Source organism: Tetrao urogallus (genome assembly GCF_951394365.1).
Source record: "Tetrao urogallus genome assembly, chromosome: 17".
NCBI lineage: Eukaryota > Metazoa > Chordata > Aves > Galliformes > Phasianidae > Tetrao > Tetrao urogallus.
In genome coordinates this window covers 2,613,588-2,636,650 of record NC_136830.1, presented here as the reverse complement: position 1 = coordinate 2,636,650, position 23,063 = coordinate 2,613,588, and the positions used below count along the sequence as shown (strand labels likewise).

The following is a 23,063-nucleotide window of genomic DNA, read 5'->3' as shown; positions in this document are numbered from 1 at the left end:
GATCAGTCCTTATTAAAGGATTTGGCCTTGTTTCTGGAAGGCAGTGAGTGGAAATTCATGGATGTTCAATTCAGTTGCTGCCTTCCCTTCACCAAACTGGCCTCAAATTCTGGGGGATCACAAGGTAGAAAGTCACTGCCAATGGCTGTATTTTTTGCTCTTGCTATCTTTTCTGCTCTAGAGCTCCTTCCCACTTTTTTTTTGTCTGCTTTGAAGAAAGACTGAGGCACTGCTTCCTAATGTGCCCAGGATGGGAAATAAAACTTAAATAATTAATTTCTGCAGCAGCCACTCTGAATCTGCAATGCAAAAGCGTGATCTTTGAACTGCTGCCGGCCAGCCATGTCTGTGTTATTAGCATGATTTTCAGTGCTCTTCACCATGAATTTCATGTGGCCCACTGGTTCAGCACTTGGCTTCACTGGTGCAGAAAACTCCTGGTTTTCTCTCCCTCTGCCTTTCGTGCAGGCAGCAGTTCTCCCTTTTCATGTGTGGCTCTAGGCTAGCAGGCTGTGCTTGGATGTAGTCCAAGTAGGACAGAAAGCAGAGTCTGTGGCAGGCAATGGGCTTTCCTCAGAATATCACGATATAGTGTAGAACAGCTCTCCTCATTAGGATTAGGTATAATTAAAATATGCTGACAGTTTGAGCTTTTTCTTTTTTAAAAACACTTCCATGTTGAAGATCTTTAATAAGTCTAACCGAAGGTACTTCCTTTATGTATCCCACACCAATGGGTTGATGCCATTTCAAAGAGCTTTTAATTGCTGCCAAGTAATTAAACTCCCTGTTTCAGGTTTATCTCTTTGTCTTTGCAAATTTATGGTCGATTGCAGTCTTTGAGGCTTGAGGCCAATTAACAGATTTAGTCTGTCAGCTAATTTGGGTGCTTTCTTTTGCAGCTTGCACCTTGTGTAGGACATCTGGCTCCTATAGGAACTTGTATGACCTTTGGGGATAGGAAGAATCCTTTCACCCCAAATCTTCTTTTCCCTTACAGGATTTTGGCCAGATTTAAATTGGTTTGGAATTTGTGTCAAAAGTCAGGATGTATGCAAAGTCTGCCATCAGCCCTCAGATCTATTGGTTAAAGCTGTTCACTGTGTCTGTCTGACTCCGTGCCTTATGCTGATGGAAAGCAGCGACAACAAAAGCTCACTTTGCCTCTTGGAATTGGAAACCTTTAATGCCTTTATTTTACTGCATGCACCAAGAGGCAGCAAGGCTTCCATGCCCTCTTTTAGAAGCAGATAGCAAGTGGTAACTCTGTTCTCTGGTGAGAGAAGTAAGAACAAACAAGGAAGAATATGTACGACTTAAAAAAATAAAAATAAAAGACCTGTTGAGAAAGGGAGAGAAATCAGAATCACTTGTTTCAGTTAATTGGTGACTTTGTGATTGAGCGAAGTGTTGTCCTGGGCACAGTGCAGAGGATGGCAGTCACAAGCCTGCAGATCAGCTTTGTTGAACACTATACCCATAAGCCACAAAGAACTGCTGACATTCTCCAAAAAAGAAATTCTGTTGTTTGGCAGTTCATACTATCAAGACACAAATTCTTCTCTCTTCCCAAATGCACATATGTATGTTCTTGCTGGATTTACATGTCTGTTTTCATCTTCATCTGATGTAAAACACCTCCTTCCTGAGAGCTAGACCTGAAGTTAAGCCTCCTACTTCTGAGGGGCACACACAGGTGTGTTGTACATTGACAACATGGAATACTGTAGAAGCCTTCATTAGCAATAAGATCTTTATGTAATTGTGCAACCACCCTGCAAAGTGGCAGTTGTAAATAACGTTGCCATGGCAATTACTCCTAGGATACTGGAGCCTTTGGGAAAAGACTTTAGGCAGCTACTTAGTTAAATGTGATGTTTGCATGGGTTTTGTGTTGTGTGTTTTTTATGGAGTTGCATACAGGTTAAGAACAGCAGAAAAACTGTCACCTGGGGGAACAGGTAGCAGGCATGAGCTTGTTAACCTGCTTGGATGGAAATGGAAGGAAGTCTGAAGTTTGCAGAATGAGCCTATCCCTTTCTGAGGATGTGATGTTCTTGCTGACCCTGATGGGCATAAAGATACTGGTTCCTGTCCCCTGGATTTATTCTCTCCTGAGTTGCTTTCTTCACCCTGCAGTTAACTTGCAAATACACTGATACGCTCTTAGAAATGTGTTTTCTTCATGATATGTCAAGACTTTCATAGAAGTACCACCACAGCAGTGGTGCCTCTTGGCACCAAAGTCTTTGGTGGTGTCCTGTGTGAGCCACAAGCATTCGGCCTTTGTTCAATTATGTGCTCTTTGGCTGTGGATCTGAGGCTGTAGGAAACTGGGCCAATTGTGGCCTGAAATAACAGGGCTCCCATTTTCCTGAAGGGAGCGGTGTGCTTGGGTGTATGTTTTAACTGTGGGTGGGAATCATGTTGGAAGAAAGGTGCCTGCTTCCAGGAGGTGTGCGGTGCCATTTCCCATTCATACAGCTTTGAACTGCCTCCCAGGATAAACCCACAACCTGAGAGGAGCAAAATGGACACTCCCTGTGTGGTTGCCTTATAAAGATAATAGCTCCAATTACCTGCCTGAAGGTCCACCTCTTACAAGAGACTTTGTCTCCTTTCAACAGCCGGCCAGGTCAGTTTTCCAGCAGCAAATACGGACACTCTGTGCCCATCCCGGTTCCAACTCAAATTCATAACTACCGTCGGATAGAGCAGAACCTGCAGTCTCCCCACCAGTACGCCTCTCCTCGGTGAGTGCTGGGGCTGGGGGTGAGGGCTGACGTCAGTGTATTACACTCTGTCACATCTTGGGGTTCTTTTATGGTTTGTTCTCTGTATCTCTAGAAGTTTTCAACATCTGTCACAATGTTGAAATTTATTTGTTGCCAAGTACTGTAAATTTTGTCTATATATGTATATGCGAGATAGTTCCCTTAAGTTTTCTGTGCAGACTGAAAGCCCTTTGGGGTCTGACTGCTCTTCCTACAGTTTTGGTGTCCAAACAAGGACAGTCATTTGTGTGGCACATTTCTCTATAAAAGGCAAAAGCTGAGGTAAACAGCTAAAATGGGTAGGGATGCAGAACTTACCTGACTTGAGCTTAATTGGTTCCTGTAGCTAATCACACCATCGATGACGCCTCTTACACGAGTTGCATGGCAGTGTGGTTATGCAGTCTGATTAAGTCGTGAGCAATCTCTGCCTGTGAGGCAGAGCATGCTTTATGAGGGTCCTCAGGAAGAGCTGGCTGTCAGCCTTCAGCCGAGCTCAGGAGTAATGTCCTGTACCTTCAAGAAATGCCAGGCTTTTGCCTCTGGACGTGTGTAATTGATGATTCCTATGGTTTTGAGATCTGGGTTAACAGTGGCAGCCCAGGCCATGGACTAGTAGGAAGGAGAATTGCACAGGATCTTGAAAACTTTGCACAGCGAGGGCAGAGAGTATTCACAGTTTCTGAATTAGTTCAAGTTTAGCTGTCAGAAATGGGGTAATGCCTGTGCGAGCCTGAATTTGGGCTTCTATCAGCTTAATTTAGGGTAAGGCTTACTTGAAGTTTGCCAGAAATGAAGGCACGCGTTGATCTACAGGGTGTATTGACAAAGATGTTTGTTTTCTGCCAGTGCTACTTTAATACTGTTGTACACTCAGTTATTTGAATGTGTGATGGTTTGGCTTCCAGTTCCCTTCATGCCCTGTAATTCATATTGCAAAGCTTATGACAGGCTGCTGAGACCAGGCTCAGCCTGCGACTACCTGTCCGGGGTCAAACTCCTGTTCTGCTCCTTTTAGTCAGCACTGTGTAATGGTGTGATTAGCACTGTCCCTGCAGAGGAACTCGAGGAATGGAACCAATCAGATGATTCATGCTCTGCTTTTAGCATCACCTCCGAATCTCTGGCGTCATGTTTTTCTGCCCCAGGAAGCCATATTTATCTCTCATCATCACTTCCTCTAATCAGCAAATTCGTTAGACATGCTTCAAGAATGGAAGAAGAAAATTTCATCGAGCATTTTGTATGTCATCCCACTTTTCCATCAGCTGTATCAAACAGGTTATTCCAGCCAAATGACTTGTCATGTTTGGAACTCATTTGACTAAAAACCTTGGCCTACACTCAGATTCTGAAATATCGACCACTGTCATCTGACTGGTTGGTGATGCCTGCGTGGCACAGCTTGTTTGTGGTCAGGTATCTTGCCTATTGAGGTGGTAATTATGTGTGTTTACTTCTGACCACATCACCTGTCCCGTTCATCTACTTACAGGGCAGTATTAACAGTATTAACATTCCACATCTTTCAGCAGCTTCAATCAGCTCCTGTTTTTTTTCCTGCACATTCACAACAGATAGTATTTAGCCTCCTGGATGGTTGATATTTTGAAGAGTTGAAAACTTGGCAGAACAATCAATACCTTCTTTCTGCCACTGAGTGTCCAGGTGTCTGCTTCCTTTTTGTGCATTCAATTTTCTTTCAGGACAGGGTGCTCAATGAGTGTTACACCTCTAAATCTGGAGCAACCTGAGCAGAAGTGATTTTTAGGTTAAATTTTTTAAGGATTTCCTTTTTTTTTCCTTCTTTTTTTCCTAGCATGTGAATATAGTGTGGATGTGTTTGACTGAAAAACAGTAAAAGATTAGAGTGAGGATGGGGGAGGAAGAATGGAGAAGAAATCACTCTTACCTCTATTACTGTTGTTGTTTTCTTCTCTGAAACGTGACATCAAGTAACACATATAACACACACATACCTGGTAGTGCTATTGAATAGATTTATTGACAGTTCATCAGAACAACTTTGCCTCTACTGCAGTTAGCCCTGCTTGTACTACTGAAACCTGGCTTTGTTCCTGCTGTTCAGAGGCGTGTGGGCAGCTTAATACTGCTTTGCTGGGATGGGAAAGAGGGTACCTTGGTGATAGCATCCTTCAGTGGCTTGAGCAGAGGTTTTCTTTTTCAGCATATTCATTGATTCCTCTCCAGAACACCACCTACTGGCTGTGACTGAGGTCCTTTCAGCAATGGAAAAAACTGTTTCTAAATTGAGAGTAGAATAAAGTATTTGATGAAAAGCTGTTGTCTCATATAGAGGCATGTAATGGGAATCTTGGTGAAAGGAGCTTGCAGTGATAGATCAGCATTTCAGTAGATGGGATTTAGGCTGTGCTCTTTGAGGTGTGATGACACTGTTCAAAATTGAGGAGTAGTATACTCACATCCCATTTTTCTCCAGAGGGATGGTGTGGCTCTATTCACATTCTCCTGTTCTACTTTCCTCTTTGTTTCTTTTTAGGCTAGGTGTACTTGAGGTTCTTGCATGTGTGGCACAAACAACTTGATTTGAATTCTCCAAGGAGAGGTTTCATAAGATGTTACAGGAGTTTGGCACCCAGGCAGTACTGACCATTCCAGCCCAAAGAAAAACTCCTCTGGGTGTGATCTGTATTTGTGTAGTCCTGGCACAGTGCGATTTTGATCCAGAATAAGCAATCATGAAGCTCCAAGTCTGTGGAAATAGCACTGTGTGTTTGAGTGTGTGGTTATGGTGTTTTCCTTACTCCTCTTTATTAGCAACTGGAGTAATGTGTATTTTGTTTCCTGCAAGGTCTGGTACGGTCCGGAGATCTAGCAGTACAAGCCCTCTTGGTTTTCCTAAAACTGGTGCTTCCCCTCCTTATCCTGGAGACCATGGATCTGTGCCTAGCTCTAGAAAGCTTTCCTTTGGCGGTGCCAAGCCATTTATGCCATCACCACAAGGTAAGGTGTCAACTGGCACGTTTCTGCTCTAATACAATCATGTCTCTTTCCTGCAAAGAGGAGGTTTTGGCCGGGTATAGCTGTCAGGTAATTGGGAGTTCAGATGGTTGTGTTTTCCCATGACTCTTCTCGGTAGAGTAACAAGTGTTTTGGCCTTGGTAAAATGGAGCAGAAAACGCCTATTAGCTTCAGGAGAGGTAAGCAGTGTTCTAGTGTCTGTGTGAAACATGTTGCTGTCCTCTGCAGAGGGCTTTTCTAGGCACAGAGTATCTTTTTACCAGTTTGGGCTGGAGTGAGGAAAAACGTGATCCAACTGCTGTCAGAGCAGTATTCCAACCGGCTCTAGAAGGGCTTGAAACTTCAGTGCTCCTAATGAAAAGTGTCTGTGTGAATGTTCATGCTCTAGCCCTCTGAGTTAATTTGTCTGTGTGAAGTCAAACTAGGCTTGGCTAAACGAGTACCAGCTAGAACTTTTCTCCTTATTTTACTATACAACCATGGCTGAGATGGGAGAGATAAACACCACCTTTTTAAAAATAGGTGGCGAGTAGTGTTGTTTACTGTGGAAACTTAATACCAAATAAACTTTTTGATTGTGTTAATTTAAAGTTGGAACGATCCCGGAGCAGCCCAGCCAGACTGTTATCCCCTCTTCTCTTGGAGCAGAAGTGAGAAGTCGGATTCCTGCAGTTGGTACGTTGGTCCTTGCTTTCCTTCATGACTCTTGTGGACAAGGCCAGAGCCATAATCTGAGAGGTTTCAGTGTGGGGTGTGTTCCTTCAGCATCTTCTCTTGATGCTTGGCCACCAGGATTTGTGTGTGCTGGTAGGAGTCTGAATTGATCCATTCACGTTCTGACATCCATCTTCTAGTGCTGACAGATCTTGCGACACACAAACTCTAATTTGGGACATTGCAGTTAATTGATTTGAGTGGAGGAAAACCATCTCAAAGCCCCAGACTCTTCTTTTGCCTTGTTGCCTGTTCAATGTTTAATTTCCTTTGTAATGGCTGCAGTAAAGGGAGGAAACTACATTTCTATGTCCCTGTTGTTCTTTCTGTGCCTCCTGTGGAGTCAAAACCCAGTCAGGCATAGAAGCTTTATGGCACAGAGTGCCGTCTTTATCCATTAATTGAAGGGTTTGATCTGTAGATGCCTGGTACAAACTTACCTTCTTGGGTGTCTTATCAATGAATCTTGTGATCAATCTGACATTTTCTTTTAGAACCAGAAAATGATGTGATTTGTCACTGTGTTTGGGCCTCCAGGTGCCTCCGCACCCGAACATTCTCCTCGAGGGATGGGCTCTCGGCTCCACAGTGCTCCCAACTTGTCAGATTTGCATTCCTGCAGGCAGAAGATAACCAAGCAGCACTCTGATCCCCTAGTTGCTCACTTTGGCCATACCCCAGTCAGCCAACCTCTGCAGATTCATGGCCTGCAGCACTGCCGGCAGCTCAGATCCTCACCAAAGCTGTCTGAGTTCATGCAGAGAAGCCCATTGCCAACTATCATGGGCTCCCCTACAAAGGTAAATCAAGGAGTCTGCTTTTGGGTTTTTCATGACTTGAGCTGTTGTGTTTTTTCAGGGTGAACCACTGTATGATCTCTGACCTGGATTTATCACCACTTATTCACTGTTCTTCAAGGGCTGCTTAATAATTTGTGTGAACTGTGGTGGTGTCCTAATTCTTCTCACTTGGCAGCAGTGTTTGCAGTCTGAGTAGAGTCCAGGGTTCTAAACAGGCAATGAAAAGGAGCTGACCAGATTAGGACAGAAGCGCATTAGTGAACTGCAGTGTCAGGGTTGATTTGCACGTCAAGGCTTTTGACACAAATGTGCATGCAGTAGAAATCCCAGCAGAGACAGCAGGCTGTTGGGTGGGTGGCAGCCATAGCATCTGATGTGAAGCTGGTGCTGGGACAGCATTTTCTCTGTGCTTTTATTAAGCTGCAATGAATTTTCAGCAGTTTGTTGTCCTTTCATTTTAGCATTTTTGAGACAGGGAACAAGTAATTATGTGGGCTGGGATTTCTACCTCTTCATTTCAGACATGTTTTTTATGTGTACAATTTAATTTTGATAAATTAGTGAAGGATGAGGGAACCTTTGGTTTTAAAACATTCTCTTTGTGCTCTCTTTCTCCTAGGCTGTGTCCCCTTTTGAGTTTCCCAAAACCCCAAGTTCCCAGAACCTTCTCACTCTCTTGGCCCATCAGGGGGTCATGATGACTCCAACACGGAACAGGACCCTGCCAGATCTGAAGGAGATGGGTCACTTCCACTGCCAGCAGACTGGCTTGGGGTTGAGGCCTGTGGAGGAGATCAAGGGCAGGTGAGCTGTAGTCTGCTTTGTACACAGTGGATTTTCCTTCCCTAACATGGGATGGATGGGGCAAATCTCAAATGTCAGCTATTTCAATCATCATGTATCTGCAAGCATTCTGCAGTCGTCTCCTAGCACCACTGGGATGCAAGCAGATGTTATGCAGATTTTTAAAGACTTTTCTCTACAGGGGCAGGCCATGGCCTAGATTTTATGACATGAAAGATTGCTTGCAGCTTTACACTGTTACTGCCCAAGGTTCCATCAAGTGGGGATCAAGGATCTGGTTATTAGAGCAGGCTCCCTGCAATTATGCAAATGTGTGCTTTATTCTTTTTGAAGCGTGCGCCTGTCATAAGTGAGAGGTGTGTGTTCTGTGTCTATCACACAGTGGGCACAGGTCTTCAAAGATCTGTTTGAAAGCCAGGTACTGACTGTTGTGAATGTTGCAGGATACAGGGTTGCTCAGGTGTTAGCATTAAGTTTTTCTTACCTGCCTCTGCGTATTTCTTGTATTAATTTCCATATCTTCCATCAAAGAAAAACTATGCTACAATAATGCTATACTCTGTACTTGCATACTGTAAGTCATGGTAATCATAAGCTTTCTGCAGGTAACAGGAGGTGCTTCAGATACTCTGTTGGAGGAGGAATAGGGCTAGTGGTTATTTCAGTTCTGGACTATTTGCTGTGTAGTGTTTGTGGACCAGCAATGGCACAAACTAACTGAAACCCATGAACCTTACTGGTGAGTTTCTGCATCATCTTGTACGTTCTCCTTTTAGATCTCTAAGCACAGGCAGGCTCACTGACCTGCTTCTCAAGGCAGCCTTTGGGGCACAGATCTCAGAAGCTGGCAGCAATGACAGCCTGAACAGCGAGAAGCCAATGGAAGTTGCAGGTAAGTGGGGAGAACGGGCAGATTTGACAGGATGGGCTTGTGTTGGGGGAAAGTGTTTGCCTGCATGCCTCCTATGAAAGGGAGGCTTCTTTTCTGATGGCTTTTGCTGTAGGAAACGACTGCTGTGTGTGAGGAGTGTTGTGATGCTTTCTTTCTTTTGTGAGCGCTCGAAGGCTTGTGGCTTTATGCGTGCTGTGTAATTGCTGGCTAGCAGTGTGATTTTGTAGGCAGGGCTTCCTCTCTTGGCCCCTTCTGAATGAGATATCATGTGGAAGTGGGGACGTTCTGCCAGGCAGTTTGACTATGAATGACTCTGCAAGGGTGGGTCTTCCTGCGCGTGCAGGTTGGGAAGTGAGGAGGGAAGAACAGCTGCAGCACCATGTAACGCTGCCCAGGCTCACGTCCTGCTGTCCGTGCCAGCCTGCCTGGCTGTGGGATGCTTCCACAGGGAGCGCTGGCCTGTGCTGGTAGCCACCATCTCCTGAGAGAGTCTGCAGGGACGTAACACCGCTGGGTGAGGCACACCGTGCTCGGAGTAACTTTCCTGTAATGTCAGTCTGCACCTTTCAACTGTCTCCCCAGCTCCCTCAGGTGCTTACGGAGGGACACTGCACTCTGGTGCCCGGGCGGGGGGCTCTGCCAGCCCATCCCCAGTGATTTTTACTGTTGGATCCCCTCCCAGTGGAACAACTCCCCCACAGACCACGAGGACCAGGATGTTTTCAGGTAAAGGGCTGATTCCTGCCTGTTCCAATGTCTGGAGACAGAGCGACGTGCTGTATTCCTCACTGCTGCATACTGGTGGTGGAAGCAGGCTGTCCAGAGAGAGCTCGGTGGTTTAAATGCCTTTAAGGTTCTTGTACTGGCTCTTGCCAACCCCAATTACTACTCATAACTCTTCGTGCTGGCACAAGGACTAACGCCTTATAAGAGTTTCCAAGACTGGAAGAGGGAAGCAAACTGTTCCTTTTGCTTCATTTCTGTTTGCTTCAGGAATAATGCTGCAGCTGTTCATAGATCCATTGCTGTTGGTAGGTCAACAGAGAGAAAGATTGCTCTGTATTCTGATGGTTTTCCTCATAGGTTTCAGATAAGTTATAAAAGACAAGTGTGACCATTCATGCAAAGCAGTTTCAGTGCACGAGTACCATCACGAAAGGGCTCTGTATGCAAAAGTACAAGTGGTGTTACTTATGCTGTGAATTACTTAAGTAGGAAATGGGGAAGTGCAGTCCTGATTGACAGATCCTTTAAGATGCCAGCACTCTGGCCTCATCAGCCAACAGCTGAGGCTGCAGTAATTGTCCATTTTGGGGCTATGTGTCTGGGAGCTGGAATCTGTAATCAAAAAACTATTTGGATACTTCTATCTGCGTTTTTGGCTGGTTTCAGTTCTTGTCCTGGCCATTGCTCATCTGAATGTAGTCGAAGCTGTTGTTCTTAATTACTGCGGGGAAGGTTTGGATGCAACTATGAATAAGCTGCTTGACTCAGACTATGGGGACTGGGCTCAGTTTCTGGGTATGGCTTGGATTTCCATCATAACTAAAACCACTCCGATCCTTGTCTGGAAGTTGGTTCTGTAATCCTTCCTTTGTCTCCTTTATTTAGAGTGTAAGCTCTGTAGGGCAGGGACTCTCATACAAAGTGGCTGACTGTCCTGTAGCACAATGGGGCTACTATCCTGGTTAGTGCCTCTAGCTGCCACTGAAATGCTGTGAATAGAGAATTCAGTCTTGTTTATTGCTTTTGAGGGAATAATAGCAATCTGGAAGTAGATCCAAGTGCCACTTTGGTGGAGTGATAGTTGGATGTTTAAGGATCTGCTGAGCAGTTAAAATTTCAGATGAAATTCCTGGTAGAGAAGACTATTGAATAGTGAGCCTACAACACATCCACAGATTTGGGTAAAGGCACTCAAAGCTGCTTGACAAGCTTTATTTATTAGATCTTTGCAATAGCTCCTTGTGTTATAGTTAATGCATAAAAGTGAATGGTGAAAAAGGGAGCTTTGCAAGCTAGAACTCCACACCCCAAGTGTGTTGACAATCCACGAGTAAGATCACTTGACAGGTACAAAGACAGAGCCGTTTCATGAATCATCACAACAGTTTCTGTGAACAGTTCCACAGAATTACAGGGTATCCAGAATGTGGTGGTGTTGGTCTTTTCCTTTCTCTGAAAGATCTGGAAATACTTTACCAGTCTTTTATGATCCTCACTTAGCTTTGAAGTGTGCCAAGTGGGAAAGACCTCCGAGAGGAGAGGAAGCAGCACATCACTGCATATCAGTTGTTGAGATGTGCATTGTTTTGCTCAGCCTTCCAAAGTCAGGGTAGGGCAGCAGATGAAGTTTGTGGATAGAAGAGGAAAATCTTCCTCCGGAGGATCAGAGGAGAATTAGTAAAGTGTTAGAGCTGGTATTGGCGTCTCCCTGACACACAGAGAATATATCCCTCTGCAGCAGTGTCTTGGAGATACGAAGCCTTCTGGAATTGATGAATGTGTTATCAGTACTCTGAGACAGAAACTTCTTTTTGAAGTGTGCATCTTTTATGAGCAGTATATTCTCAAGGTGGATTCAGTTGCTAAGAAAAGAAGAAGACAGTGGTGGTGGAATTGGCTGATGAACACAGTACTTAAAGACTCCTGAATCCTGAGGTTAGGGTCATGGTTCAGCTGAAATCACCTGCTTTATCCAACCTCCTACTTGTAAAGAGAGGAAAACAGAAGTACAAGGCATGCAACAAAAAGCTCTCCTGGTTTGCATGCAAGTGGCAAATGTTTTAAAACTATGTTTAAAACCTCACTTACCAGAGGTACTCATTCATTGACAGAACTAAAGCTTTGGGACCAGGGTTCAAATTGTGCTGATCCATGATGAGGCTGAAGCTGATGATGGTGGTGTATGATAAATTCAGCTCAAGGTATTGTGGCAGGGTTCAGAAGGGATTTGAGGGAGAAAAAAAGGTGCTTCTGGGCTTGTCACCGTAAATCACTGGCAGTCAGAAAAGTGCGTTAAATTTGCTTGAGCTTGTAAACTGGTCTTCCTGAGTCACTGAGGATCTTGCATGTGGTGTGGTTATTTTGCATCACGAATCTTTGTATCTTCCTCTAGAGTACCTGTTGCTGGCTCCTACCAGAGCCAGGATCCTGGATCCTACAGTGACAAGCATCCCCTGTGCTGGGCGAGAAATAACTCGCCTAATATTAATATCTTAAGTAATTCCTTTCTTTCTTTTTTTCAGTGGGGTCTTCCAGCTCTCTCAGTTCTGGAGGCTCATTCACTGGCAGGCACTTGGCAGTGGGAACTGGTGGGGATGCTCTGGAGGGCCCTTCGAGTCTCCGCTATGCTTTTGCTGATCCGATCACCGCTAACCTGGAAGGTGCTGTTACATTCGAGGCACCAGAGCTGCCTGAAGAGACGCTCATGGAGGTAGGTATATCCCTATGGGGACTTGTTAGGGGCAAAGGACAGGGAACAATAAAAGGAAAGTGTACCCAAAGGTTCTCTGGCTCCACATTTGTAGCCAAGGCAGTCATTTCCAAAGACGGTGTGAACTGGCTTCAGGAGAGCTGGGCGAGACAGTGCTCAGGAGATTCAGGACATGCTTAGTGCACTGGTTTTTGAGCCTGCTGTTGAGCTTTTTAGTCCTTGAGACATGATTTCAAAAGCTGAAATTGCAGGTTGGAAGTATCGGTTACCTGGTGTGTTCTGCATCAGTTTCCGAAGAGAACTGGGATACTTTGGGCTTTTTTCCCTTTTAAAAGGCTCAGTGTTAGTAATAGCTGACCTGAGAGAGTGAGTAGCTTGGGCATATCAAATGCCTGCCTGCTGCATGCACTTATAGAGTCAGTCAGTGATACAGCCTCAGCTGAAAGGGTCTGAAAAAAGTGAACGTGACACTTATGTTGGTGATGGGGGCAAGTGGAACGTGACATGCTTTGCACAAGAACAGCTGAACCAGATTGCTGAGCTGAAAGACTGCCAGACTCCCCTTCTCTGCAGGCTGAAGGCTGGCTGAAGCAGAACAAATGCTTTTGTAGCTGAGATATAGTTGAAATGTAGGTCAGGGTGCCCATTTGCAGGAGAGGTGGGAGACTGAATCAGTCATGGATTCAGTGCTATTTGTAATGCCTTCTTGGACCACCTAGGACTGGGAAAGGCTCTCTGCATTGGAATCTTGCTGGTGTTTCAAAAACCACTTGGATACCTGCTGACATCTGCATGCATTGTTTGTAGAGTGTGGGTTTGCTCTTCTGCTTCAGATTTCTAGCTCAAATTTTTTGTCAATTATGCATTGAATTGCATTAATTTGCTCAATTAGCTGCAGAGCTACAAGGCTGTAACTTAAACATTGATGCATAACAGCAGTACTGAATTTAACTGAGCATACTGTCTTTGTGAGGTCCAAGAAATATGGGTCCCTGCCAGCTGTCACTGCTCTTCAGGATCTGAAGGGTTCTAAAGAAGTATCAGCCTGATCTTAATCCCATTCAGTTCAGCTTCTCATGTCTATAATGAATCATTTGGGTTTGGTCACAATTTCTGCTGGGTGCAGCAGCCATTCACACGCACTTCACAAAACCTTCCTGACACTGAACCTTTTTGGCATTTTTGGAGACCCCTTTGTGCTCTGCAGAGTCAGCCAGAACTGAAACCTGGCAGATCTGCTTTCTGCTGATGCTTTCATGGCAATGAAGTCTTGCTATTTAAGCACCTCTGTTTGTCTTGAGAAGAGCTGTTGCATTCAGATAGGTGGTGGTTTCTTTCATCATTTGAAAATGTTTCCTGAAGTACAGGCAAGGCAAATTGAAGGTTTTTGTTGTTTTGCAGTGCTTTAAAGGCACAATACAGAGATGGCTTTGGAAGGCAAGACTATTGTGATGCCTAATGAGGCCAGAAATGCTAGTGTAGTTAATGCAAGCTAACTATATAAGCAAAGGGGAAGGACTGTACGTTAGTTAGAGATATGAGGCTGAGGTTTGCAAGATCTTAGAAGATTCCTGCTCTGCCACAAGATTCTTGTATGACTTGGCAGCTACTTAATCTCCAAGTTCCTCCTCTGCTTTGAAAGAAAATAGAGGAAGGCAGAGAAAACACTTCCTTGCCTTACTGGACTGTCCAGATAGCAAGATAGCAGAGGAGAGATTAATGTTTCAGATAGCCAAAGCTCCTTTGGCAGCCAAGTGCCTGAGATGGTGAATGAAAAATATAAAGCATGTTTTTTTTATGTGTGTGTTTGGTTGGCTACCGTTCCTTCATAGTCACGTTTGAAACAGCCTCACCAAGCCCCTGTAAGAGAACCATTCCTGTAAATATTTGAAGGTCAAGCATGTTCGCTGCTTTACTACACAGAGTACACACAGCATCTGATCCAGGCAGCGATTCATTTTGTAGGACACACAGCTGTTCCGTTTTTCCACAAATACTGATTTCCCAAAAATGTTTGCTGTGATTTAAGCAATACAGCTTCTGAGAAATGGGATAATACCCTTTGGTCTGTAATAGCAGAGGGAAAACAGCTTTGAAGTGGATGTAGTGCTTTGAGGGTGCATCTCTCCCCTCACCAGCTGAGAGGAGCTGCAGTTAAAGGCTGTCCTTGCTGTCCCTTCAGAGGACCTCACCCAGGGCTCCCTGCACTGGGCCAGGAGCAGCTGGAGACACAGCTAAACAAGGGCTGGGGTGTGGGATGGGCCACACTGTTAGCAGGTTTTTGTGTTGTAAGGGGTGGTCACTCTCACATAAAATGCACACCTGATTTCAGTTTTGTACCAGCATGGCTGTGGCGGGGTCTGGATCTGGGCCAGCGGTGCTGTCACCTTTCTGCCTGACTTTCCAAACAGCCCAAAATTGCTGTGAACAGTCCTTAGGAAGGCAGCGTGTCACTTTTTGAAGCAAGTCTCTCCAGCTTCTGCAGGGACTGGCCTGCGATCTCTGGCTTGGGGCTGTTACTTGCTGCCTTTAATGCAGAGGAGGAACTGGTGCAGTGTGGGCTCGGTGCTGAGTTTGTTTTCCTTGCACAGAAAAGAAGTGTAGGAAGGTTTCAGGCTCCGATGTTATCTCTTTCATTTGGGATGAGTCACTGGCACAGCTCAATGTGAGCAGCCTTCCCCTCGTAACCCCCCTTGGTGTTCCCTTCAACAGCAAGAGCACACCGACATCCTGCGCAGCCTCCGCTTCACGCTGGCCTTTGTCCACTATGTGATGGAGATTGCTGCCCTGAAAGGCAACTCCAGCGAGATGAGCGGTTCAGCAGCATCCGAATACCAGCTGCAGGAGAGCGTGGTGGCCGACCAGATCAGCCTGCTCAGCCGGGAGTGGAGGTAAGGGCTGGGCAGAGGGCCTGGAGCTCCGTGTGGGCTGCTCCTCCCCGCCGCGCGTGTGCCTTTGTGCCAGACATCCTTTGGACGCGTACTGCCGCCCTGGTGATCGGTTTGCATTGCAATATGCTCTCTTTGCAGCTATGCAGAGCAGCTCGTGCTGTACCTGAAAGTAGCAGAGCTTCTGTCCTCAGGCCTGCAGACAGCCATAGAGCAGATCAAGGCTGGCAAGCTGTGCCTCTCCTCCACTGTCAAGCAAGGTAAGGAGCTGCTCGGCACACGGTGCAATGAACTTGCCTGGAATGAAAGAGTGAAAACCGTGTCACAGAGGCAGGGAGGAGGTTGAGATGAACACCCAGCAGTATGCACTCAGGCTTATTGCTCATTGTGCTCTCACATAGCCAGGCCTTCCTTCTGGGGTATTTTCTGGCAGGAATCTTACTCTCTCAGCCTTTGCTTCAGGTCTTCAACTCCTGCTCATCTCCCCGTGAGAATCTTCAGTCCTAATTAGTGAGAGGGAAATGCATCTTATCTGATTCCTTGTACATCTCTATCTCAGGTGCTTATTTGTACTTGACGTCAGTCCAACTTAATTATATAGTACATGTCCCAGTAAGTGCTTACTTGGCGAATTGAGACACGTCTTGGCTATGATGATTTTTCAAATGAAGCAAAAACACAGGAAGCAAAACTCTGGCAATACAGAAGTCACTTATTTGTTAGTCGTACAGCTTTATGTTTGCATCTGGACAGGTTTAGCTACACTTCTTCCACATGTTCGGGCTGACATAACACAAATTAATTATTCCTTTTCCAGGGCAAATTGCAACTTGTAGGAACAGTTATGCTATGAATCTAGTGTATGGGAACAGGATAAGGCTGTCTTTGCTTATTTCTCTTCCCACAAAATACTGTTCCCTTGAGATTTGTAGGGCACTGTGAGGGCAGGAGAGTTCTCAAGGTACTTGAGTGCCTTCTTTCACTTATGTGTGGGAAAAGCCGAAGTGCAACAAGGTATTGCCCCAGAGCATCCTTGGGCAGTGAGTGACAGAGAGTCCCTACCCATAGCCATCAGCTTCCTGTAATTTGTGCATAGCCCAGAGCTCTGACTGAATTCCACAAATGAGGATGTTGCTTTACTTACCTGTATTTTGTTGTTGTTGTGGGAATGTTCTATTTTTTCATCAAATGTTTTTTTTTACAAAGTCTTTCTTGGCTGCCCCTCAGCAGGGTGCTGAGGTTCCTTGACCTCCCCCTAGGAGCAAGTTGTGCAGTGTGGAGGTTTCAGATGTGTGTCACAGTTACTTGCTCATCAGGTGGTGGGAGTTTGTAGTGGGTACGTGGTGTAGCAGTACAGCTAGCTTCGCATGCTGTTTTGGGTTGTTATTCAATCCCTTTAAATCATACTTGACGCTTGGTTCTCTGTCACATAATCTTCCTGTCCTAGCTGCTGTGGTGCAGGAAAGGAGCTGACCTTTTGCAGGCATTGGTGTCTTTCCATTCTGGGACAGCATTGTCCCAGGAGAGATTCCTTTGCTTAGTGCTGCTGAGCCACACTTAGCTCCAGCAGCTAGCACATGTGAGTCACATACTTCTTCACAGCATGTCATCACCCATCAGGTAACAGAAGCTTTGTATCTGGCATGTCTGTTGCTTCTGGTGATGCGTGGGACATCTTGCACCATGGAAACTGTTCTGTGTCTGGTGGCAACTGAAGGAAACAAAAATTGACCTGGCCTCAGGTGAACTAGGCATGTAGGTGTTGCAGTGTGCAGGTTTACAATTGGTCAGGGCGACAAAGGAAAGGGGAAAGACCTCATGGGTGCAGCAGGTACTTCGCTGCCAGTTTTAAGTTTGGATGCAACATAACTTGGTTGCCTTGAAGTTACTTGTTTGGAGTCCTGTGCATGGAGGTTGGGAATCACAGGGAGAACTGGAGCTGGTGCCTAATGCATTTCTTTCCTTTATTCTAGTTGTGAAGAAGCTCAATGAGCTGTATAAATCTAGTGTTTCATCCTGCCACTGCCTCAACATGAGACTGCAGAGGTTCTTCCTGGACAAACAGAAACTCATGGATCAGATCAACAGCATCACTGCAGAGAAGCTCATCTTCAGCTATGCTGTGCAGATGGTAATAACTGTATAGAGCCAGGGAACAGGGCTAGCACAGAACAAGCACCAAAAATTGACAGTTCCTGCTGGTGGTGTTAGCAGGTGGTTTCGTTCATGGTGCTGGAGGTTGGGTGAGGGAGGCTAAGGAACCATGCTGGGAAAGCTGGATCTAGTATGGAAGTGACCTTTTGCATGGGGTTTGCCTGCAGGTGCAGTCCGCAGCCCTGGATGAGATGTTCCACCACAGAGAGGACTGTGCACAGAGATACCACAAGGCTCTGCTGCTGATGGAGGGGCTCCTGAACATCATCACTGAACAGGGGGACATAGAAAACATCAACAAATGTGAGTGCTCGAGGACTCTTTTTTCCCACCAGGTCATGTCGTGTTGTTCTAGCTGCATGGACCAGAAATTTTAGTACCCAGCATCCTTTTTTTCCTTTGGCTGCATCTTGATGGTCATAGCACCATCATCATAGCACCATGGTGCATCCATGGAGCTGCTCACCTGTGTTCCCCAGGCCACGCTAAGAAGGCTGCTAGCAGACAAGTATTTTTCTCTTCAGCAATTGATTGTGGTAGCTAGGCTTTTACCTGTCTGCAATCGCTTGGCTTCCTTTTCCAGAGACAGATGGATCCCTCTGCTGCTGTCACCTCTTCTGCACCCTTCCTTTGCTAAGTGGAGGCTCCACAGCAAATGTGTGCAGAGTGGAAAGGACTGACCTCACTTGCTCAGGGTGAACTTTGCCTGCCCTTCTGGACAGGGCTTAATCATTTTTGTTGTCTCTCTCAATGGGAGGAAGGCAGAGGGGTGGCAGACAGCTATTGTCTGTTAGAGCAGCTTGACTTGGCCTCAGCTCTGCTCTGTCACAGCTACACCAGCTTACTGTGGCACTGCAGTGTTGGAACAGCTGAAGGGAAAGGACACAGCTGGCAAGCCGTGCCTCTACCCCTCTGCTGGCTAGTGAATGCATTTCTTGGGCCAGCATCCAAAGTGCTGCCAGACTGCTCCAGTCGTCCTTGTGGACAGAGCTCTTGGGTAGGTAATGAGAGGAGAGATTTCTGGCTCTCAGGCAATTAGTCAGTTAATTATCACCAACTTTAACAGTCCACATGAGGCTCACTGAAGGAGAGCAAAAGGAGATTGGCAGGTGCTGTATGATACTGGAGGGCTGAGTGAATAGGGGATACTAAGTAGTTTCTATCATACCATTTCTTAGCAAACCTAAATCACATCTTTTGTCCAGAGATACAGTTAATGCATCTAATGAATTTCTTCTCCCAGTTGATATCCTGGTATTCCCTATTTTACCCAATGTTCCAGCTTCCTGATTGAGTTGTTCTCTGGTAGGCTGTAATGTGTATGCATTTAATTTTAGATCTCAGGTACTTGATATTTCTCTGAAAAGGAAAGTGATGTGAACATAGAAATAAAGCAAGTCCTCCTATTGGAGGTGTGAATTCCACCAAATATGCAGCTTTTGACAGAGTGTCAGGCGTAGAAGGTGAGAATCTGCAGTGACTGCTGGGCTGTACCATGCCTTGTATGAATTGCTGGCGGTGGATGATAGTCCTTTGGAACAGTTTGATAGCACAGTCAGAACTCACAGCTCACAGCTTTCCTTCTTGGCTCTCTATTCATCTCTTTGTTCTGTCCCTTCCCAGCATGATGTTTGTGGTTGTCCTCACCTAGTCTAAATCAGTACATGGTAATGTAATGGTTCTGGACGGGCTGCTTAGCCTTGCTAAAATACAGTTGCTTTTTTGGTTTTCTTTTCCAAATCTCCTTCATATTTCGTCGTCTTTATATTGCCAGGAAAAAAAGAAGTTGATTTCTTGTGTGTTTGTTTTTTTCTTCTCTTAGGTAAACTGTGCATCGAGCGCAGGCTATCAGCTCTGCTGTCGGGGTTCTGCGCCTGATTTGAGTAATGTTCTCCACGCACCTCATCCCAGCTGATCACCTTGTTTCCAATGGCCTGCTGCTGTGGTGGGAAACAATTCTGACAGCAGGACACCTGGAGGATGAACTGCTCAATGTTCTGTGTTCTGGCATTTTGGGAAGTTGTTCCACAGTCTTAGATTCTTTTGTGGGGGCTGTGTGACTGTAGAAGCACGAATGCTTCCCTGTCCAAAGGCCTGGACGAAGACGAAGCTGATGTGGAAATTTTCCCTCATCGGCAGCAGGGATGAAGGATAGCAGTCTGCTTCTTCCCAGCACTTCGAAGGATAAGACTGCTGCCTGTCCGCTTGCTTAAGAACAGGGTATTCCAGTGCTGTCTCCATTGCAGGCAATGGATGTGCCTAAACTGCTGGCTTCAGTTAATGTTGGAGGCTGTCGTTCAGAAATTAAGGCCAGTTTGTGTACTTCCCCCTACCCCAGCTGACAGCCGGGCACCTTCAAGCTTCCTGACAGCCCCGGGCTCCCCGCCTGTCTCCTTCATCCCGTCTCACACACGCTGAAGCCTTGGAGTGTGCGCAGAGCCGAAAGGAAGGAAGCTGTGCTTCGCCTGAGCGTGGCTGAAGTCGCGGCTGCCTTCTGCAGATGCATTGAGCGAGGCTGGGAGCGAGTTGTCTGGGATGTTCAGATCTCCGCGGCTGTCGCCTGGGCTGCCTCTGTCTGCGGGTGGACAAACGGCGCAGGGAAAGAGACTGCACAGAAAGCAGGAAGGCGACAGAAAGCGTGACTTCCCTGTCTTTCTCAGAAGCCAAAACGAATCCGTTCCTCCCTTGTTCCCCGAGCTCAGTGGGGTCAGCATGAAAGACTCCTGGCTGTCAGTTCAGCCCGTCAGTACATATCTACCACAAGGGAGCAGTAGCGCTGTCCTGCTTTCAGCTGTTGGCTTGAGACCCTTCCCAGAGCCCTCACCCCGAACTGAGAACACTAGCTTTGTGAATCAAAGGAGCACTTTACACACTATGGGAACTTTCAGAAGTTGACTTTGCATCACACAACAACCCAGGAACATCGCGACTGTTAGGAATGCTGTTCTTTTTATTCCTTTCCTTGTTTCCTGGTTGTTTTATTGCACTACGTGTGTGCATATATTAATATGTATTCCTGAGGTTGAATATATATTGATATATATGGTTTGTGTGTAACTGTACGTATTTAACTGTACTGTATTTGTGAGTGTGAGGCACTGCGGAGTCTGTGCTGTTCCTCCTCCATACCAGGCAACGCTGACTCGCAGTCTGGCAGTACCAAGATGTTTCTGTCTGTTTGGGTTTTTATTTAAGTGTTCTTTTAAGGACAGTCAGTGTGAAGCTCCGTGCTTTTTAAGAGCTCGAGAACAGGTGTAAGATCCTACACACAATTGGAAATGGATTCTTTTTTTCTTCCTTTTTTTTTTTTTTTTTAAAAAGTTTTATTTGCTGCTTCATTTTTTTTATAAAGAAATCTGGTAGCGTTCGGTTCGATGTTCAGCATTTCTTTTCAGGAGACTCTGTAGCCAAATGTGACTGCAGGTGTGAGTGGCTCGAGTTCTGGTTGAGGCTTCGGATGCTGTGAGCAGATGTGTGAGAGGATCGCAGCTGCCTTCCGTCTGTCTGCGTGCGCATGTGTGTGTCTTAATTTATCAGTCATGGCAGTATTTTGGTAGCGCTGGGCAGAAAAGGATCTTTGAAAGCAACTCGAAACCTCAGGCTTTGTTTCAGGGGATTTAATAATACTTTGCACACGGTGGTTAAGTCCTCACTGCTTTTTTTTTTTTTTCCTCTCGCTATTGGCATGTTCAGCGTTGATACTTTACAGTGGTTTCAGGAGCAACTCAATTGGCTTGAGCCGCATCATCTTTGGCAGTGTGGATGTTTGTGATCACGGAGTAGAAATGCCAAGAAGGAAATTAAAGAAACATTTTTGATTCCCCCAACCAGGGAGGCTTAGGCATAGCTCACACAGTCAGTATTGGGCCTCTGCTGCATCGCGCATTCGCAGCCCGCCGCTGCCTTCTGCGGCCGCTTCTGCTTGGGCCTGGAGGAAAAAAAAGACAAGGCAAAGAAAACAACAACCGGGAGACGAGACGACCCCCAGCCTGTGGCCAGAACCGCCGAAGAGACGCGGATCGCTTCCAAAGGGCTCGGGGTTGTGCACGGGGCTGTGCCGCAGGTGGGCACGCGCGCAGCAGGAAGGCGCTCAGCCAGGACTGCCCTCCTGCTGCTGCCCTGCGCCCTCTGCAATCCCACGCCTGCACTGATTGCTTCTAAGGAACGCAGCCCGGGTTCCGTGGTTGTGCCGCAGGTTTCGTGGTCCGTGTACGTGGCAAGCTCAGCACTAACCTTCCAGCTGTACTTAATTACTTGAATGTATCAGAATTGTCCACATTCAGTGTACACGAATATATATTGCTCCAAAAAATCGTGGTTTACAGCCCTGCAACCGAGATAGATATATGTGTGTGTTTGTGTATATACATACAAGCTGTGTGTGTGTGTGTATGCATAGTATGCACACAAACACAAACGTGTATATATGTTTTCTCTCAATACTTGAAACTTAGCCACTGTGCTTGAATTTAAAAAATATATATATAAAAAAAGAAAAACTAGGAAAAAAAGGAAAAAAAAAAAAAGAAAAAAAAATCAGACAGGTGATTTATTTTGCCATCACTTTGGTGACTTTTATTTTTTATCTAAGTGCATGTAGCGTGAAACCAACTTTTTTTTTGGTGGAAAATATTTATTGCTTTGTAGACAACAAGGAATGCAAAAAAAAAAAAGAAAAAAAAGAAAAAGAAAAAACCCCCCAGCACTGTTGAAGTTGCTAGCATAGTCCTCTTGCTATTGTCATGGCTTTGTTACTGTTGCAGCGTTTGTGTGTAGCGTCTTAATAGATTTCAAGAAACCTCAGCCTAATCACACGTATCTTCAGGTTTGTGAGAGTGTATGATGTTCTTTATGAGGTAACGCCCGATACTTTGTCAACGTTTTTTATTTGTGTTTTGTGTGACTTTTTTTTTTTTTCTTTCTTGGCTTTAAATTGTACAACACCGATTTAAGAAATAAAATTGTTTGGAAGTTGTTAGCAGGCTGTTCTCAGTATCTGTGCAGCCCATCGGCAGGGCTCTGGGTGTGCCAGGTAAGGTTTGTGCTTGGCTCAGCCTGCTTAGTGGTGAAGGGGAGGAGCGGGCGGCCACGGAGCATCCATTGAGATGAGTGAGCATCCGTCCTGCTAACGCACCTGTGTGCTGACACTGCTGGAAGGGGTCCTTGTTCTTAATGCACGCAGTGTCTTTCCCTGGGAAAACTGAACCCACAGCACTCCTCACAGGCAGCAGAGCAAAGGGAGAAAGCGCTGGCTGGGAAGACTGAGCAACAGAACAGAATAGCAGCTCTGAACCGTGAGGCTGCAATGATTTAAAAGCCACGGTGCAAACAGCAGAGCTTTCTGCACGTTCACTGTGATGTTCTGTTGCTGCTGATGCCAGGAGAAAACAATCCCAAGCAATTCTCAGTGTGTCTGCCTTTGTTCCCACATTATATTTAGCAGCTGGAAGGACGTCAGCAGCGCTGCTCCCTGGGCAGCCAGCAGTCAGATCTTGCCTGGTGACATCAAGGAAGCAGAACTGGGCGGATGTGCTTTAAACCACGGCGATAACATCGAGTGTTCCACTTACAGTTACCAACTCCTGTCTTTTTGACTCA

At 45.8% G+C, this 23,063-nt stretch overlaps 1 protein-coding gene across 1 annotated transcript in view; it reads left to right on the top strand.

Annotated features, from left to right (window-relative positions):
• The window catches only part of ULK1 (unc-51 like autophagy activating kinase 1), a gene marked incomplete at its 3' end in the record, with an annotated part of 69,523 nt that extends 50,180 nt beyond the window's left edge, over positions 1-19,343 (top strand). Inside the window, exons 16-28 of the mRNA XM_079543853.1 lie at positions 2,628-2,753; positions 5,608-5,759; positions 6,369-6,452; positions 7,029-7,291; positions 7,911-8,095; positions 8,872-8,987; positions 9,570-9,713; positions 12,236-12,423; positions 15,136-15,314; positions 15,453-15,571; positions 17,285-17,442; positions 17,633-17,768; positions 19,288-19,343. Coding sequence (XP_079399979.1) covers positions 2,628-2,753; positions 5,608-5,759; positions 6,369-6,452; positions 7,029-7,291; positions 7,911-8,095; positions 8,872-8,987; positions 9,570-9,713; positions 12,236-12,423; positions 15,136-15,314; positions 15,453-15,571; positions 17,285-17,442; positions 17,633-17,768; positions 19,288-19,343 — 1,906 coding nt within the window. The remainder of the gene's footprint in view (positions 1-2,627; positions 2,754-5,607; positions 5,760-6,368; positions 6,453-7,028; positions 7,292-7,910; positions 8,096-8,871; positions 8,988-9,569; positions 9,714-12,235; positions 12,424-15,135; positions 15,315-15,452; positions 15,572-17,284; positions 17,443-17,632; positions 17,769-19,287) is intronic.
• Between the last annotated feature and the right edge of the window lie 3,720 nt (positions 19,344-23,063).